At 40.9% G+C, this 21,070-nt stretch overlaps 2 protein-coding genes across 3 annotated transcripts in view; both read right to left on the bottom strand.

Annotated features, from left to right (window-relative positions):
- LOC310990612 (histone acetyltransferase KAT7-like) overlaps positions 1–21,070 on the bottom strand; it is a 384,780-nt gene that overhangs the window by 77,134 nt on the left and 286,576 nt on the right. The window lies entirely within an intron of this gene.
- Positions 2,978–7,576, bottom strand: LOC310989994 (ADP-ribosylation factor-like protein 4D; the record flags this gene model as incomplete). Its single annotated transcript, XM_083977197.1, has 3 exons — positions 7,431–7,576; positions 4,455–5,159; positions 2,978–3,142 (listed from the first exon to the last, which is right to left on the bottom strand). The coding sequence occupies exons 2-3, from the start codon at positions 4,896–4,898 to the stop codon at positions 2,978–2,980; spliced, it is 609 nt and encodes a 202-aa protein (XP_083833323.1). The 5' UTR covers positions 4,899–5,159; positions 7,431–7,576.

Here is a 21,070-nt window from a genome sequence, read left to right as displayed (position 1 = left end):
CCAAACCTTCCTGTTTTATTCCGTTTTGTTCTGAAGGTTTTTACAGAGGGGTTTGTTGATATATCATTCACAGTCTGATTTATACAACGTTTTATTCCTAAAAACAGGGCGAAATGTGATTTTTTTTTAGGGCTGGTGACAGTATTTTCTCATTTACAAAGTGATAAAAAGAGATATCCACAATTCCCTCTGTAAAAACTTCTGACTCTAATATGTCAACAAAATAAAACAAGAATTTTGAAAGGGGCTTTATCCATTGTTCAGATTTTGGTTCTGGAAATCTATGCAAATTAGCACATATTTCATTAGATATTGGCTCATTTACATATTTCAACATAACATTTTACAAAACTTGTAACACAAAAAATATTTGTCTTAATGTAAGTGATAAACTTGGGAAGTTTCATGGTGATATGTGTTAGTTACATTTTTTACCCTATTCACCTGTAGTGTCTCCCCTTACAAAATTCTCCTTTTTAATATAATGAGCTGATAATGACACTGTTATTGTCATCACTTTCACAAAACCCCTAGAGGGGATTACATATGATGAATGCAAACCGACATCTGGGACAGAACTCTGCTCTGAGATCAGATTCAAGGAGAGATATCACTTCACTTAGTGTCATTCTTACTGACATTTGTGTTTTAGCCGCGCTCACTGTGATGATGGCATACCACTGATCATCTGGATGAGACTTACACACTGTGTGAAGTAGGTCTTCATACTAGTATACAGTGTCCCCCGAAAGGGTTTGAGGGGAAAGACTCCTTCTTTTCCTGAAACCAAGTCTCAAGTTCCTGAATCACATAACAAAAATGCAACAAACATGTGGTTTTGCTTCTTCTTCTGTCCCCTATTGTCTTCTGAGAAGAAGACCTGAATGTTGTGACCAGTGAACCTGTCACACTACACAGCACACGCTTTGTATTTATGATGTGCTCCAGTGTTTTAGATGGGATTTATCTGACTGGGGCAGTAGAGCCAGCCCAGTCCCAACCCCCCACCCGAAACTAAAAAACAAATCATTGATTTACAGTGGGTGTTGTGCTCCAATGCCTAAAGGGAAATGACTAGATATCCAGTGTAGCCGGTTTTAAACACCTGTGTTCAGCTGAGATGTGGGTAGGTTGGACAGGTAGAACAACCTTTTGACGTCAGTGCAGCTGCTCTTCCTGCTGTACAGTGGAGTGAATGACAATGGGGAATGATATGAAGCACAGGGGAGGGGGGAGCTGTCACACCAGCTTAGTGTTATCTGACTAACTTGAACGAACTAGATTTTCTGCTAGAAAGGCTGTGACACAGGCTTATGTAAGAGGCGATGTGTTCCTGTGTGTTTGTGCTAAAGCTTTGCTGTTAACCTTTGCCAACTAGCTGCTGTTGTATTTTCAAGATTGTGGATTCAGCAACTTCCTCACACGCAGTGGAGGGACAGAGTTAGCATTAGCATCCCCCAAAATGTGTTTAAAAGAGCTGTGAACCAACAGAAAATAAATTCAACAGAGTATCTAGGCCTACAGCTGCAGACATGCTTGTTTATAGCTACAATGCTAACATGTATAGCCTAAATACAGACTTTTTCATTGCGATCATGATTTCTGTTTGCTTCATCTCCTCTCACTGATCTTTTTAAAGCATTTTTAGATTAGCATATTACTGTTGTGATGTGTCATGCAGTTTTATCTCATACTGTTGATAATATGCTCTGTGTTTTTAGAATAGCCGCCTATGGACTGGTGTTGAAAATTATGTGCTAAACACACCCAAGCAAAGCATCTGGTCTGTCCACTGGAACAGTCTCAATGTATTTGTGACATCCATATCAAATAAAATAAACATAACATAACATATCAAAGCCTTTAAATCTACAGTGCAAATTATGTCAACTTGACAAGCCCCATTTAAGATCTGCCACCTCTTAGCAAAATGGCAACACAGTAGTTCAGTGTTATTTGTGTTGTCTGAGATTAGTGTTTGGATTAAGATAACTCTTGAAATAAACAATTTACAGTTGTTCAATAATTTATTTGATTTTACAAAAAATATTTACAGTGCAAGAACAATTCTTTGTTTGTACTCATAATCCAACCATGCATGCATCCCTGAAATACACCCAACCGTGATAAACCACTCTAGTGAAGAGTGAAAAACTAACTCATAGTGGCCTGGATGGACTCAGCAGCCAGCAGCCTCAGGCATCAGCGCCAGCGTCGGTAAGTTTTTTTCTTTGGTCACTTGTCTTCAATGTAGCTCCAACGGCAAACACTGGTCAGTTTCTATTCTAGAATAACAACAAAAAGTTCTGGTTTTGATCACCAACAGGATTGACAGGGATGGTTTGTTCTTTTTGACATGGGATTGTGTGAGGTAGCCATGCATAGTCAGTAGATTCATCCCAGTAAGAACAGTCCGCTAAGACATCAGTGGATTAGCAGAACTGTTTATTCAAAAAAAAAAAAAAAGTCTTCATGAAGAATATTTCCTGTGGTTCCCATTACACAGTATTTTCCTTTGGCACTTCATTTTCTCAAGGTTTCCTCAGTGGGAGCGAACTGATCAGAATCTACTGCTGGTAATCAGGAGACCCAAACTATCCCTTCAGTATTCTAGAGCAGGCATCCGAGTGAACATCATGCAACATTATTGTAACACTGAAACATGGTGATGGGATGCAGAACTCAACATTTGTCCAAAATATCCTTCAGTGTTGGAGTAGCACTGGTTTTCTGCACTCCTTTCAGTATTAACAATGAGGAGAGGGAGCGTGCAACAATCCTAAGGGAAGCGGCTCGGTCCACACAGATGAAAGGCAATGTCAACAATGGGCAAAGACAAAGAAAGCCCATGTTTGAAAAACGAGTTGGAAGTATCGCAACTTGTGTGAGGGACCGTCCGCCTTCCTCTGGTTTCATCCTCAGAAGTTGCGTGTAGTAAGTGTCACAGACTGTGATGAAGCCCCCCCCGCCTCCCCCTTCATCTCTTCCTCTTGCTTTGTCGGAGCATCTTCTTCCTCCTCAGGATCATTTCGTACAGTTTCTCCAGGCCGTGCTGCAGACCCTGGCCGTTCAGTGCTGAGCAGCCGTGTGTTTGATGCAGTGTGGAAGAGCTCAGTTCATGGAGGGCCAGCACCTTCTCCACCTGGAACACAGAGACATCAAACAGGAAGACGTCACTACCTGACACCGTTTCTTTCACTGTTCAAATGACAGACTGGGTGACATTAACTGGTTTAATTGACATAACGTTTTAAAGTAGAAGGTTCATCAGGGTTTTCTCAGTGCTGCCAAAAGGGGAATGTCCGTGAAGGTTCTCAGTTGCCTTCACCTTCAGCACTTCATGGCCAAAGATAAATGTTAAAGGGGAATTGCCTTTTTTTTTTTTTTTTACAATCTGGACCTTATTAGGTTAGTAGGTCAACCTACAGACCCCGGATGTTGATAACAGCTAACCCCAGACTCAGAGGGGAATAGCACTAGCGTATCATAACAAAATATTGGTGAAATGAACGAGTTTCACAGCAGATAATGTGTTATTTAGAGGCTGCATTCCGCTGCCCTGTAGACTCAACATTATATGGATATACGCGGCTCTCGGCTGGAGCTAATTTCGTCGGAACGACTTGTAATGACACCAAAGTTATCTGGGTGAGTAAATGATTGTAGTTTATGCTAGAAATAAGGTCCAGATTGTAAAAACCGGCAATTACCCTTTAAGCTTTCATCAATTAAAGAGTAAATGATTCTGTAAGAGATCCCACAGAGAACTAGCCTCGTAAACCAGCCACTCCCGGAAATGCAATTCATTTCATTTCTGAGGGAGAGTCTGGCCTCATCCCCGTTGTAAGCGCACCAGTCGGTCCCTGATTGACACGTCAATCACAGTGGCGACGCTGATTGGCTTGGCCTTCTGAGGGTTTCAGGCCAAACGCTTACAACGGGGATGAGGCCAGACTCTCCCTCAGAAATGAAATGCATTGCATTTCCGGGAGCGGTTGGTTTACGAGGCTAACAGAGAACCAGCTTTGAGATGTCTTAAAATTAGACCCAGCATTCTGTAATGTTGATTTTCTGTCTTACATGACAGTAAAGCAAACATAATTTCCTTTTTTTAACATTACAGACTGTTGGTTGAACAAACCAAACCCTGTAAGTGTTCGACCTGACATTATAAAGACTACAAGATGAATGAGGGTGATGAAGGCCACAGTTGTATGCCGAAGGCCTAAACTGAGTTTTCTGTAAGAGACAAACATTAGCTAGCCTGGTTTGGAAATATGTTCACCATTGTGTTGTTTCTAAGAAAAGCAGCAATTTTCAATATGATGGGTTTCAGAGTGACTGGTGCCATATTCACAACCCACAATTGGGGACAATCTTCTGGCCAATACAAAGTGTTCCATCGTATCATATCTTGCTATGCAAAATGCAAACTGTTCATGTTACATAATTACCTCTGAGGCTGACATGGCTCTGTCCAGGTCTTGCTTGTTTGCCAGAACCAATAGGGGCACTCCTTGATTCTCTGCTGCCCGAGCGATCCTGTGGAGCTCTACCTTGGCTTCCTCCATGCGCTCCGTCTCAGCCGCATCCACCACGAACACCAGACCGTCTGTCCTCCTGGTGTATGACTTCCAGAGGGGCCTCAGTTTCTCCTGACCGCCAACGTCCCACACTTGGAACGCGGTGGTGTTTGTTTTGGTGTTCCCCATGGCCACTTTAATCCGCTCCGTGTTGAATCCCTTGGTGGGGATCGTCTCCACAAACTCCTGCAGTTTGAGTCTGTAGAGGAGGGAGGTTTTTCCCGCAGAGTCTAAACCAATCACTACGATATGCAATGACTGTAAGCCAGGGAGGAGCTGGGTGTGGGGGGCAATTTCTGTTAATTGATTCCCCATGTTTACAGTTACAGAACAATCCCTCAAAGGATGTGTAGGACCAAACTATTGCCTTGGTGGATGGTCCTTTAAAATACCACCGTCTTCCTGTTGTTCAGGTTCCGCGTATCACTTGTGTCAGAAGTAGGCTTTGAAGGTAGCAGGAGGGGGAGGGGTCAGTCCTTTTGGCTGAAGACCAGTTCACACTCCTGGCCTCACTTCAAAGGGGTGGTGAGGAGTCTAGACTTGGGGGACAGGCAGCCGGCCACTGTCACTGAGGACCTGGAGACAAGATAGGAAGGGGGGAGGAAGGAGTTTTAACAAAGAAGAGTGCTAGGCTGTCAGTAGACCAACCATCTGCCTTACAATAAAAGCAACAGAACCATGGATCAAACTGCACTATGAATGTTTCAAAACAATATTAGGAATGTAGTAGTAGTAGTTTATTCGATCTTGTGCACAAATTGTTACAGTCAGGCATCAATCAACATTCATTAATTCAAACTTAATTCATAAATGTTGCATAGATCGAAAAGGTGTAGGCCAGTGGTTCCCACCTTTTTTGGCTCGTGACCACATTTTTTTTTGTGTGGCTTTTTTGCCTTTATTTGATAGCACAGTGAGATAGACAGGAAAGGGGGAGGCAGAGAGAGGGGGAATGACATGCAGGAAAGGTCTGCCCGACGCGGGATTCGAACCGGGGACGCCTGCGTTGAGGACTGTAGCCTCTACATGGGGCGGCTGCCTTAACCACTGCGCCACGCACCGCCCCTCGTGACCACATTTTGATCGTGAATGCGGCCGTCAATCAAGATGCGCCAGCTCAGATATTTTTATATGCTGCATTTTATTTGAACTCGATTTAGATTAGAGAAAGTGAAAGTATAGAATACAGTCGTGGACATTTCAGGCGACCCCATTTGAATTCCAGGCGACCCCACATGGGTTCCCGACCCCAAGGTTGGAAAACACTGGTGTAGGCTGAAGCTATTCAGCTTTAATTCTTCATTTCAGTTAAACCTTTGGAGCTCTTGATGTTTTCAGTGGAACGGAAAGTAGCAAAAAAGTAGCCAAAAATAAATAAACAGCATTAAAGTTGCAGTCAAATCCCAACTGATATCAGTCCTGCTTATAGCTTTCTAACATACTTTGTTTTAATTTCTTTTTAAACTGTTATGTTTTTTGCTTTGTTTGACATCCTCTGGCAAGCCACAGCAGCCACAGTCAGTACGTTTACATGCAGAGCTTAATCGAGCTATGCTCAAAATTCGATTTTGGCTCAAATCGGACTTCTGTCCTTGTCTCAATATACATGCAACTGAGAAAACCGAATAACTGACGGGGTCCGCCCCCTCATGCGCCGTCACCTGTTGTTTCAGCGGGTTAATACGCCGCCTGTCCTGTTGACTTTTCTGTCACCTCGTAAAAAAACTGAATATAAACAACTTAGTAAACTTATTAATACATTCTCAACTGCAGTTCCCGACCAGACGCACCAGTCTGGGCCGGATTCGCGCTGAGAATATCATACGGGCTTCCTTTTTTCCTCTCTCTCTCTCTCTCTCTAATAAAACAATCTGGCTGGTTGCGCTGTGTATGTGTGAAATGCATTGAATCTGCGCTGACGTTGGTTTTTTTTTTCTTTACTTTGCGGGGTTCGGGCGGCTTCTCTGCTCCACTTGGTGCCGTCTCTACGGTTGTGGAGCATGCGCACATGCATTGTCCAGTTATACTCTGATTAAGGCGTATACATGACGGAGAAAATCGAATTCCAATCGCATTATCTGGGTGTCTTAATCGGAGTTCTCAACTCCGATTTCAGTCGGACTAAGGTGTTTACATGCACATCAGTTATCCAGTTATAGTCGGATTAAGGCAATAATTCGGTTTTTTCAAGTGTCATGTAAACGTACTGAGTGATACACATACTTTTTTAATGTAGGTACTTGGATGTTTTAAGTTAAATTTCCCTCTTAGCTCTCTTTCCTTAAATTTTTAATTTTTTTTGAATATTAAGATGAACGTGCACTGTTTTAAATTCAATGGAATATGCTACTATGATTGACCGGGTGCAGGTTAAACTGCATGAGGAGATGAAAGTGACCATAAAGCTGGGCGCTAAGCTTCTGTCCGCGGACTCAGGCTGCGGTGAATGGCGAACGGAAGCGGGACATAAGGCATTGTACTGTAGCTGTACCAAAACGCCTACTGTTCTCTCCGGTTCTAGTCGTCTCCTACACATTACTGGAAAACTGGACCACAAAGTATGACCCCGGCGGGGAGAGCAGACCCCCTGCTGCGCCTGGCCCGGGCTCATGTAGCCCTGTTCTCCACAGCTGGACCAGGCTGGGTTTAACTTAGAAAACCGCGGTTAAGCAGCCTACATGTTCACACTGTAATGCTCGCCTCTCACACGTTGATGAATCATAAGCCAACAACGAAACTATACCTTTTTAATGTCTTGCCTCGCGGAACAACTCTCTCTAGGTCGAGGTAACAACGAAGTCAACAAACAATGGTTGTTTTTCATTTGTGGTGTGAAGTGATTCTTACCTGTCAGCAAACCCGCGCGACTTTTACAAGACTGTTCATTGCTCACGTGCGTCGAAAATCCGAATCTTCAGTGAAGTAGCTCCAGCCAGAGACGCCTAGAAGGACTTTACTACAGATAATGGATGAACGTGTTTCTCCGACCGTTGCACAACAACAAGTAGCGACAAGGCTCGTGCAGATCACTTTTAGAGAAACGCACGCGCGAGCAACCCCCACCGTGACGTCGGAGGGAGGGATCCTTTTGTACGGGCTGTGGGAGGGAGGAGGAGTCCTCCATGGATTTTCCTCAAGAAACCACGCCCACTTCCGTAATACGGAAGCCTCGACGGCAAGACATATTGTTTTTTACTTTGGTGAAATCCCCTCATGGTCGGCTCTTAAAAATGAGCTCTCTCTGTTTCAAAGATGTCTGAAAAAAATAGATAATGCCCAAGCTAAGAAACTGTATACACTTATGGAAATGCTTCAATTGTGATGAACCCCTTGTATCTTTTTATTTGTATTTTATTTATTTATTTATTTTTTCCTTTTGATAACTTCTTTATTTATTTCATGTTTTAATACTTTCTATAGGCTCTGGTACTCAGCCTTTATAGAAAATATTTTGATTTCCTATGTAATGCAGGAGGTGTGATTTTTCTTTCACTGTGATTTGATTTGCACATATGGACAGAAATGAGTATGTCATTGTATTTGTTCTTCATGTTTACATGTTTAATAAAGAAAGTAAAAAAAAACTTTTTTTCCACTTTGGTGGAAATACAATAATGGCATCATTTAGCTGCAATCAGAGTCGGTATAGCAATGTGCTATAGTGCAGAATTCAGATGAATATAATGAAACTCACTATAGCCTAATGTGTCTTTGCCAATCTCTAACAAAAACAAAACATGTCTTATTTGATTGTAAGAACAGACTATTTCTTTATGATGAGGATCAATTCAAATTCAGTTCAAATCTTTATTGTGATATGCACCGGAGACGGTCTATGGTCACACAGTAGGCCTACAATAAAATTCTTAATATTCTGTGTGTTTCGGCAACATATAATTTAAAAAGCAAGTTAAAAACAACACTAGTTTATATATACTAGTATATATATACTGTAAGCTACTACGATAATATTATGATGCTCCTGCCCTTTTTATATGCAGTCTATGGTTGGGCAATAGACTGTATAAAGGGTTGGGCCCATGGGTCAAAGTGAGAACAGATCAAGTTGCTTGATAGCCTACTGTAGGATCCTGTCAAGCTTTCTGGATACAAGTATAATAATAAGATAAAAGATATTTAATTCATCCCAGGCTGGGAAATAATTGTCCTAGAGCAGCAGGTATTCACATTACTCCAAATAGAAATAAGAAGAATGAAATAGAAACAATTTGAATAAAAAAATATATCTACAAATCTATAATAAAATATATATCTAAAATAGACACATTACTGTAATATAGTCTACATATATAGATAGATAACAGTGGTGCAATGATGCAGAAACTGTGCTGAATACTGATGAGGAGTCCAGTGAGTTTTCTGTTATAAAGTCCTATTACGTTTGGCAAGAAGGATTTTTATGATGGTCCTTGCGACAGCGGAGTATGAGCTGTCTGATAGTCATAGTGGACCTCCCATGACAATATTCATAACCTGGAATACTTTTATGTGAAACCCTTTTGATGTTTTTTTTTTTTTTTTTAGATTTGTGGACCTTTATTGACAAAAAACAGTCAAAGAATGGACAGACAATGGACAGAAGCTTGAAGGGTTGTGTTTCCACATTCAGCCTCAGAGAGCTAACAGGTCGTCATGGGTCAGTATGAGCCATCTATTACATAACGGCTCATCTGCATTGACCTGTATGATAACAGGCCACACAGTTCTTTCCTTGATGCCTGGTACTCACTGTGATAATGATATGGCTGTTTGCAAATGTGTGTGCGAGTGCATGTGTGTGTGTGTGTGTGTGTAACTGATGACCTATTGATTGGCCGACTGGAGCCTGGTTGACTGACTGCTTGTTGAGAAAACATGATGACTGATGAGGTTTTGAGAGGTCACAGAAAATAATGTTTCCAGGTAGTTTGATAAAACGTTGCCATGAACATCTGACAGTATTCCGTGTTGTGCTGTTTGATCCAGCGGTGGAAACTCAGGAGGAGGCTGCTGCTGATTTGAATATAGCACCAGAGCTGTCAGATGATTTGCAGATTGAGGGTGAAACTGATTATATCGACATTGGGAACTCTTCAGATGCATTTGGAATGTGGGTGTGTTTGTGTGTGAGATGTAGCTGTAAAAGGGCAGTCATACAAAGAGCTGAACCAGTAGCGTAGCCAGAAAAAAGACATTGGGTGTGCACCTGCAAAGACTGGGTGTGCCAAATTTATTTTCAACAAACTGAGCGTTACACCTCCATAAATATTCAAAAGAATTCCAACATTATATGTTGTGTGCGTTCTCATCAGTAATAACAAACCATGTGTTATTCGCTCTCAACAAGCCATAGGCCTTTAACTATCAGGCACAGACTGCACATAATAACTTGGGTTTAACAGTCGCATCATGGCAAGCCTGTTACTGTATCTTCTAATCTATATGCTATGCAACGCTGAGTAAAAAAAACTGCTTAGTAACTGCTCTTATAGTCAACAGTACAACAGGTCTAAACATTCACACATATGACCCGCTCAAATAAATCAATAACAAAGTCATAAAAAAAACACATCTACTAAGAGTAACACGCTAAATGACAACACGCGCAAACCGCAGTATTTAAATGAGGGTTTTGCGCGTAATCGTTTCCGCCATGGAGAGTGTGGACAGAGAGCTGGATTGATACAAACGCAGAATAAAAATTTGATCCGACGCATTAATAGAGAGAGGGACAAATAAACATAGTGTGGAGCTGCAGCATAAGAAACGTGGGAGATTATCTATGAGAAAGTTAAAATGTGGTTGGTAAAACAGAAGAGATTAAGTGAAGAGAAGATGGGGAGATATAGGCCTATGCGGCAAAGAACAAAAGAAGATTTCAGTTTATAATCAAACCTCAGCAAACGAGGGAGAGCTGCTCTGATTAGTGTTGAGCAGCAGCTGAGCAGGTAACTGGGAGACCTGCTGTCATTCATTGAGCTGGAGCTGCGCGCTATGGCACAGAGCTCAGGTGGGACACTCAGGCCACACTCGGATCTAAACGCGCTGACCAGAGGGATCACGGACGGAGTGAAGGCAGCGGTGACGTCTCTCAGTCCCGGTCCCAGAGCTGAGCAGCCAGGTACTGGAGAGGGAGGAGAGGAGCGCACCGGAGGAGAGAGGTGCGGCGTGCGTAACGGCGCTTAAATGACTTTGATCGCATGATCAACAAAGCTATTTAACCATCTGAACACAACTACTGGGCTCATCATTCATCACATATGATTATGTAACGGCTTGGCCTGATGGTTTTATATCGCAAAGCAGAAGAGGACAAATATATCGCTGTTTACCTGTGCGCACTGCGCAGCTCTCAATTTAAAGGGCAAGACGGCGTGGCTTGGCCTTGAACTCGTTAATTATTCCATTAGTCCAGTTTCTCCGCGAGCCGGTGCAGGTGTCGCAACGCATCGCCTGACGGCAATTTTTTACAAATTTATTGACTGATCGATGACATGTTAGTAGCTAAAGACTATAACAAAAACAAAACATGCATCAAATTTTTGGGTGTGCCAGCTTCCTCTGTGGGTGGCACTGGCACACCCTGGCACACCCGTGGCTACGCCAGTGAGCTGAACACTCCTTTCTCTTTCTCATGTCCCACTGGGCACGGATGTTTTTGAAACTAACCCGAGACATTAGGGTTTTTAAGTCTGGCTGAAACAAAATCAGACCTGTATGCATTTTTAATTTTTGGAAAAAAATTTGGTCAAATTTTTTTTTTCAAAATGGCCTGAGCGGTTTGTGGTCATTTTCTCCAAAACCACCAGCCCAATTTCAACCAAACCTTCTGCGTTGGACTCCCCTCGGACCCCCAGATGATATATCCGAGTTTGGAGAAATTTTAATTTTTGGTCAAAAAAAAAAAAAAAAATTTGGCCAAAAAAAAACTTTAACCCGCGGAGTGGCTCTTTTTTTCAAAATGGCCTCAGCAGTTTTTGGTCATTTTCTCCAAAACCACTGGCCGGATTTCAACCAAACATTCTGCGTTGGACTCCCCTCGGACCCCCAGATGATATATCCGAGTTTGGAGAAATTTTAATTTTTGGTAAAAAAAACAAAAACATTTTGGTCAAAAAAAAAACTTTAGTGGCTCTTTTTTTCAAAATGGCCTGAGCGGTTTTTGGTCATTTTCTCCAAAACCACCGGCCCGATTTCAACCAAACCTTCTGCGTTGGACTCCCCTCGGACCCCCAGATGATATATCCGAGTTTGGAGAAATTTTAATTTTTGGTCAAAAAAAAAAAAAAAATTTGGTCAAAAAAAAAACTTTAACCCACGGAGTGGCTCTTTTTTTCAAAATGGCCTGAGCGGTTTGTGGTCATTTGCTCCAAAACCACCGGCCCGATTTCAACCAAACCTTCTGCGTTGGACTCCCCTCGGACCCTCAGATGATATATCCGAGGTTGGAGAAATTTTTATTTTTGGGCAAAAAAAACAAAAAAAATTGGTCAAAAAAAAAACTTTAACCCGCGGAGTGGCTCTTTTTTTCAAAATGGCCTGAGCGGTTTGTGGTCATTTGCTCCAAAACCACCGGCCCGATTTCAACCAAACCTTCTGCGTTGGACTCCCCTCGGACCCCCAAATGATATATCCGAGTTTGGAGAAATTTTAATTTTTGGTCAAAAAAAAAAGAAAATGTGGTCAAAAAAAAAACTTTAACCCGCGTAGTGGCTCTTTTTTTCAAAATGGCCTGAGCGGTTTTTGGTCATTTTCTCAAAAACCACCGGCCCGATTTCAACCAAACATTCTGCGTTGGACTCCCCTCGGACCCCCAGATGATATATCCGAGTTTGGAGAAATTTTAATAGGTCATGACTTGGTATGATTTTAGATGTATTGTACATTGTATGTAGGGGAGAGCGGGGCACGTTGGCACAGGGCTACTTGAGGTGATCTGCTGTAGCAACAAGGACGTATTTTGGTGAGCACACCCTCCGCGTGAATTCCGCCATCCCCTGAAGCAGGCGGGAGCCTCCATTCATCTGTTCTCTTTTTATTCAAGATTCGTGGTTTGAAGCTCATGTAAATTGAAATTTTGACATGAAGTCATTTTCTATTTCAACTTTTTGTATACATGTCACAAAAATCAAACATAGGCTATATTATTTTAGTCAGTATTATACAAGACAGGATAGTTGCCATGTTTCGTGCTACGTAGCGCTGAGTGACAGCTAAATATGCTTGCAGTCATGGGTGGGGCACATTGAGCCCCTGTGTCCCAACGTGCCCCACTAATTTGCATGAATGAGTTTAGACCGAGTTTATATGTTAAATATGTTGTTAACTAATATGTTAAATAGTATGTTAAGTAAAACATATGAAGTTTAAGCCCAATGTCATTATATAAGCGTGTAGCCTTGTAGCCTATGAGTTAATGCACAGAACTATACAGTTAAAGCAGAAGTAAGTGATATATTTGTGTTAATATAAGTCTTAAATAGTTATATCTTCCGACAGCAATCACTTACATAGAGTGTTTGGACAGAAACACGGGTCTCCCAGTCCCTCTGCTCTGCTCTGAGCCGAGGAGAAAACATTTATCGTATCCTACAGTTTTTATCCAATGAGGAGAGAGAACGGCATGCAGGGCTGTGTGTGCAGCCAAGGGACGCCGTGAATGTGGCGACGTAGGGACGAGGACTGTTATGGTGCGTTCAAGGAAACTCGTAACTCGTGTTTTTCCGACCTGTGAAGTCGTACCAGTTCGATCTGGTACGAGTTCACGGGTCGGAAGTGAGTGGCAGTTACTGTATAGTGCACTTTCACAGGTAAAACAGGTCGGAAAACACGAGTGGGTTGCCTGGAACGCTACAAAATCGTAAGTTGTGACTTGAAGCTGTAATTTACGGTTTCAAAAGCCTGCCTGGAACGCAGCATTAGCCAAAACGACCGGATCGCTTACTTCTGCTTTAATATACACAAAAATATGTTACATATGTTATTGTATTCATATTAATTAAATAGTTCATGGGTTATTGGGACATCCAACTATACATCAGCTGACATAGGGTGAGGATGGGGTCACCTGTCTATCACAGGGCTCAGTTACTATATGAAACAATCACACAGACACACACACCATTGTAATTAAGGTGGCACAGCAATGATTTATCCAGGCTGCTCTATCTCTCTGTTTTTCTCTCAGCCCAGGAGATCATGTTTCTCACAAACCCCTCTAACAAGGACAGAGTCAGAAGCGAGGAGGTGGACAGACACCACAGCTTTCACCACTCCTCTGACCAGGCTGATTCTCTCCTTCTCTCCAGGTGAGTGAACATTGTTACTGAATTATTCTCTCTCTCCCCCCCCCCCCCAATTCTATGGTCATAAATGTACGCTCATCCATTCATTTGTGTAGAAGATAGTATATGGCTTATTAGTTTTGGATAGGTTTCAATTACATCTGCTTTCTTAAAATGTGACATTTTGTCAAAGAAACAGATGTGTGAACATCTGACTGTGTGAAGTTATGTGAAACTGTTAAGAATAGGAAAAAGAAAAAGCCTGGAGGTATAATGTTAAAGAATGTGTCTTTAGTGTTCTGGCTGACAGCTGTGTCATTTGAAAATGTCTATTGTACAGTACATGTCCCTGCAGCCAATTCATCAACAAACTGGGTCAAACTAGCAATAAGCCTGGGTGGTTATAGTATGTGTGAGGTGAATACACAAAGGAAATAAGTAACAAGTCTGGATGTATCAGGTTGGTCTACTGTCAGATGCATACAGTACAGTAGCACAGAATGTGCAAATGTACATCTGCATGTTGTTGTGTCAGGAGTGGACAGAGTATGAGCTGTAAGTGTAACATCACACTCTGCTCTTCATTCAGCTGCAATCTAAGCTGCAGTCTTGAGTTGTAAATAATAAACAGTAATATAACACCATGCCTTTTGTAGCTGAGAGTTTCATGTGCTGCACTCATGCCCCAGGTTTTTGCCATATGCAGTTTCACCGCAGTAGAATACACGACACCACTATGTATGTTTGATCAATGAATGCTAAAAGCATTGTAAAGTTGGAATAATTTTGTTTTCAGACACATCCCTCTTTTTATTCTGACTACAAAGGTTAATTGTGGTTTAATTTTCACAGTGATATGTTTGGAAGAGATTGATCAATCTCAGTTTTAAATCGCCATTTAATACAAAATCAGCCTCTTATTGTTCTGCTTTCTAATCTATTCTCACTTGTTGCTTCAGCTACTGCTGATTCATTTTCCTTCCTGTTGGGCTAACTGCAGATTTCAACTCTTCAACTGTTAAACATCTTAAACATGCAGGATTTTTGCATTTTCTTCTACCTTTTTAACATTTCTGCAGATTTTCACCCTTATAAAGGCCTTCAAGTTATACAGTATGTTTCAGTTTAGTGTCAGACTTTTTCAACAGTTCTTCAGCAGTTTCTTCAGCCAATTCAACTTTGTTTCAATGATTTCTTCGGCTTATTCAGCATTGCTTCAGCTGCTTTCAGCATTCACACCATTTCCATTCTTGGAAATGCCTTTTCTAGTTATATTCTCATAATGTAGCTTAGACTTCATTAGACCCTCCTTCTGTTCACACAGGAGCCTGTACAGGTGTGATGTTCGTCTTGTAACTCTGCATGTTTTGTTTTTGTGTTGTAGTGTGTTTCATATGTTTATGATTCTGTTTGGGTCTATTGTGACTGTGACTTGTGCATTTTTGGTGTATTGATTGTTCCATATTCTTCCAGCTGCGGCACAGCAGGATGTCCGGGATGCACTGGGAGGCCAGGAAGCGTCAGAGTTTTGTAAACCGCAGGATAAGGGACAAACAGCAGGTTTGTAACATGTAACCATTCTCTGACGACGAACTGGATTTTAGTTTTCAGTTTATAATATCACAAAAAGTAGAAAAAAACAAAACAACAGCAACACGCAACATAAGCATGACCTTGATGTGATATAAATATGAGCCATTAATGAGGAGGTTGGTGAAATGTAAGTTAGTACTCACTAATCGTAGGCCTGTCTATGATGATGAAGTCATTGATTTAGTGAGCAGCTATTTGAAATACAGGACAGACATCTCCATTTTCTGTTAGTTGAAACAGAATTTACTTCTACTACTACATAAAACAGCTAAGCTGATTAGAAAAGGAGCCGAGACATGTGACACTCCAGCATGGGGTCAAGACTGTGTGTGTTGCAGTTTGCTGATGTCCAGGATGCATTCAGAGCTAGAGATAAAAATATCTTTGTTAAAAACCTGGGTTCAGTCGCAGCAAATTTGAATAAGTAGAGTCATTTCATTAGGCACTAAAGTAATTAAGACCCAGTGCTGCATAGAGGCTGAGGTCACCTGGTTACTATGACACAGAGAGCAGAAGCTCAAATATCTTCAATGGACTGTTTCCCTGATGGATTTAGTGAGAAGAGAATGAGCTCTAATTAGAATATTGAGCACAGTTTTCATTCTGTTTTAACACCCGGTCCTAGTGCTGGTATAATGGTAACGTATCACCTGTGGCACTGGGTCAGTGACTCACAAACAAGCAGGGCAGACGAAGACTGCAGGAAAACAACTTATACTTCACAAATATCACACTTCACCAGGAATCCTATAGTCAGACAGCTTTATTAATTCTGAAGGGAAATGGTCCCGGGCAGCAAGATTGGGGGGGGGGAAAAGAAAGAAAATAAAACAATGATATTAAAGGGTACGGGGAGGTGAGTTAGAAAGTGTCATTGTGCTAAAATGGAATTGCTTTGGAAACTTCTGAAGATAATGCACCTGGGACTTAAAGGGGAATTGCCATTTTTCACAATCTGGACCTTATTTCTAGCATAAAATACGATCATTTACTCACCCAGATAACTTTGGTGTCATTACAAGTCGTTCCGACAAAATTAGATCCAGTCGAGCCGTGCTCAGAGATGACATCATCCAGGTCAGAGGTTAGTAGGTCAACCTACAGACCCCGGATGTTGATAACAGCTAACCCCGGACTCAGAGGGGAATAGCACTAGCGTATCATAACAAAATATTGGTGAAAAAACAAAAATATTCGCTGCAGATAATGTGTTATTTAGAGGCTGCATTCAGCTGCCCTGTAGACTCACATTATATGGATATACGCGGCTCTCGGCTGGAGCTAATTTTGTCGGACTTGTAATGACACCAAAGTTATCTGGGTGAGTAAATGATCATATTTTATGTCCAGATTTTAAAAAACGGCAATTCCCCTTTGAAGTGGAGAACTTGGGTGCTGTTCCTCTTTGTTCTTTCGTCTGACCTGTTCCTCATAAAATGAGGCCGGACTGCAAAGGAGCACTCTGGTGATTTTGGTTCAGGTGTCAACTATTGATTGATGTGGATTTCTGTTTTTGACACTGGGATGGGAACCAGCAGGTGAAGGAGAAACAAAGAATACTCTCAACAAACAGACTATTGGACATTTTAAGCTGGGTTTTTTGGATACTGAGAGAATTGATTCAGTTCAATTAATTCAATTGTTTATTCATCATATAAATTAAAAGTCAGTGCAAAACATGCCAAACATCTTCTCAACCCTCAGAAATAAAAACATGATAAATGATAAATAAAATATATTTTGGTTCAGTTTAAGGAGGACCATGTTCTTAATTTGACCCCACGTTATCAGCAAACAGAAGTGGGGATAGGACGCGCCCTTGTGGTGAGCCTGTGCTGGTGTCCAGTGTATCTGATAAAATTCCATTTGCCAGTGCGGTCAATCTGCAAAAAAAACAAAAATCCATGATCCATAAAATGAGACCCTGCTGGCCAGTGCAGGTTTTGGCAAGAGGGCTGCATGGTGTTGAGTACTGAGGAAAAATCTACAAACAGAATTGGCCAAAGGCGACTTGAACAGGCGTGTGGTTGTTGAGAGAGCAGACGGTTGAGGGCAGTGGAAGTATCTCTTGTCCAATTCAATTCAAATTCAGTTTATGCTTATTTGCACGATTATCAAAGAAACAATAAAATAAAAAAAATAAGAAATAAAAAAACATGTGCGGGTGAGGTAGAAACCCACTACTATAGGCTTATATTTAAACCTCACCTATAAAAGCAATTGCACAAATAACAAAGCAAAACAAACAAAAGAAACATTGATATGGCTTGAATAGCATTATAAACTAAATAATACAAAATAGAATGAAATAAAGGAAAACATGTATTAAAAAATATATATTTATTTCTTCTTAATTTAATTTAAAATACATTTTTTCCTTTATTTCATAAGTATACACACACACACACACACACACACACACACACACACACACACACACACACACACACACACACACACACACACACACACACACACACACACACACACACACATATATATATATATATATACAGTATATAACAAAATTTAAAGTTACATTATATATTTTGTAGTTTCCCAAGAAACATTTAGAAGCCAAATGTTCAGTTACTTATTATAGACCACTATAACTATAATTATGCTCTTTTCTTTCTATTGTCTCTGCACTCATGTTTATCCCCATTCACCTTTCTCTACAGCTGGTGGCACCCAGTGGTCCTGATACCAGCTCATGCAATGCAGCCAACCCATCCCATACAACACAAGAACAAACAGGTATCATGATGCTTTATGTTGACATATAAATAACAAGGATGAACAGTCAAAAAGCTCAGATTTATTGTTTTTTTGTGTTTGTTTTAGCTGGTCATATGTTGTTGTTGTTTTAAGATGGAGGTCAGTGTCCCCAGTGCAAAGAGGACCTGAACACATCTGTCCGTTACGACGCCAAGATCCCAAACAGATACTCGGTAGGTGTCTTTCTGATGATAATTAAATGTAGCATGAATACCAAAACAATAATGAGGGTGGAGGATATGATTTTATTACAATTTGATTATCAAAGGTATAGTAATGTTTTGACATGTGATGAAAAAGACATTGTGAATGTCTGGTCAGTCTGTTGTGTCATAGGTGCTGATGGCATAACCACATGAAAGTTATGGTCTTGAAAACTATACAGTCATGTTAAAAAAATGAGAAAACCCTATGAAAGCCATGTGCACATCAACAGTAGCAAGAGCTTGCTGTAGGTCCCGTGATGACATTTTAGGGTTTTTTGGAAACTTCTTTTGGTCTGCTCTTGAGGTGAACTTGTTCAGACGGCCAGACCTGGACATATTGGCAGTTGTTTTGAATGTCTTCTATTTTCCAGACAGTGAATGGCTGATTTTAAAGCAGAAGTAAGCGATATTTTTGTGTTAATATAAGTCTTAAATAGTTATATCTTCCGACAGCAATCACTTACATAGAGTGTTTGGACCGAAACACGGGTCTGTCAGTCACTCTGCTCTGCTCTGAGCCGAGGAGAAAACTTTTCTCGTATCCTACAATTTTTATCCAATGAGGAGAGAGAACGGCATGAAGGGCTGTGTGTGCAGCCAAGGGATGCGCCTGAATGTGGTGACGTAGGGACGAGGGCCAATAGATCCATGACGAGGACGGGGGCTGCTAACTCCATCGGCTGACAAGACGTTATGGTGCGTTCAAGGCAGCCCGTAACTCGTGTTTTTCCGACCTGTGAAGTCGTACCAGTTCGATCTGGTACGGGTTCACGGGTCGGAAGTTACGAGTGGCCGTTATAGTACTGGTACTGGTACTACGGTACATGTTTTATTAATGTGCATTGTCCTGACTTCTACATAAATAAATACAATTAAATAGTGACATTCACAGGTAAAACAGGTCGGAAAAACACGAGTGGGTTGCCTGGAACGCTACAAAGTCGTAAGTCGTGGCTTGAAGCTGTAATTTACGGTTTCAAAAGCCTGCCTGGAACGCAGCATTAGCCAAAACGACCAGATCGCTTACTTCTGCTTTAAATAGTTTGAGATCTTTTTAAATATTTTATCAGACTCATATAGTCTTCTTTCTGAAGGCCTCAGACAGCTCTTATGATCTCACCATGGTGTTCACTCTTACTTCAACAGTCAGGAGCACACCAAACTCAATGTTTGAGGTTTAAATAGGTCAAGCCTCCTTCAAAAAGCCATTTTAAGTGGGAATAAATGTGAAATGTTGTAAATTGTTTAGTTCTATTACTTGAATCGTCCAGTATTGTTAAAATTTTATGTTAAATATCCATATGTCTCTGTTAAAAAACACACACACAGGCTTTCATTTCCCATATGACTGTAGGTTATATTTCTATACTGTAGAGATCTAGCGATTTATTACATAAAATCATCATCCACACTTCAAAGATGCTCAGGATGGTAATGTGGGCTGTAGAATAAAGGATATGTTATCTAAGGGACTGGGCCTGTCTGTGAGGGAGGGTCTTTTTTTTTGTTTTCTTCAATGTGATGTGAAGTTTGATATCGGGGAGAGTAATAAAATAAAGTGTCAGTTTTGGATCCTTAACTAATCAGACATTATCATTTTGTCTTTCAAGTCTTTGCATTACAGCCAGCAGTGGTGAGGAAGAGGGGGAACAGCACTGCTCTCTGACAACCTCACTGGATTCATGGACTGTGTGGAGGTTCTGAAACAAGATCTGTGTTGGCTTTTATCAAACCTGCATCAGTGTGAGATGATCTCTATAATTTTCTATACGAATTCTCTTGAACTCTAGTACAATTTAACATGAGTAATGTGACTTCCTACTTTTCTCATCTCGGAAAAGCTGGAAATGTATGTCTACATTTCAAAAGCTTAATAGGCTAAATAAAACACTAACAACTCAACTGGCTTTTTATTTTATTTTATTTTATTTTTTATTCACTAAATGTCAATAAACGTCTGCACTTAGTGTGGAGGCTCCTCGACTAAAAAGGAGGCCTAAACCATCATTTATTAATACATTACTGAAGTCTATATGGACTAAAGTGCAGCCTTGTTATAATGCATGGCTGACAGAACTGTATAATGTGCCATCTCATCCAAGCATCGCATCTCTGAGCCGAATTTGGATTACATTGACAGAATGACAAGAGATGACGTTTATTCAACAGAAATTGCCGAATCAGAACTGAGGAAGACATCACATAACACCATGATATTGTATGAACTAACACATGAATACATACAGTATAATGCTTGAACTGTATGTCAAGCAGAAGGCCACTAGAATATTATTTTCCCTTTGGTCTCCATAATATTACACAAGAGATGTAGACATTTTACACCACCAGAGTCACAAAGAACTATCCTCAGAAACATGAGACCAAAAGAGTCTTGCGCGCAAGCTGCGAGCGATCGCGTTAAGCCGGGAAGTCAAACAAAGAAACACGAGAGAATCCGGTCAATTTTCAAAATTACAACAATTTTCAAAATAAAACGATTGACAAATACCATAGGCCAATGTGTGTGCATGTGTAGCCTGTTTGTGTTTATTTATCTAAACAGCGCAAGCGTGTGTGAAGAAATGCGCGTCCGGGTAACAAAATAAACCAACAGACAATGCATTTA

Source organism: Trachurus trachurus (assembly GCF_905171665.1).
Source record: "Trachurus trachurus genome assembly, chromosome: 8".
Taxonomy (NCBI): domain Eukaryota; kingdom Metazoa; phylum Chordata; class Actinopteri; order Carangiformes; family Carangidae; genus Trachurus; species Trachurus trachurus.
The sequence above is the reverse complement of the archived record's forward strand: the minus strand, read 5'-3'. Positions and strand labels throughout refer to the sequence as shown.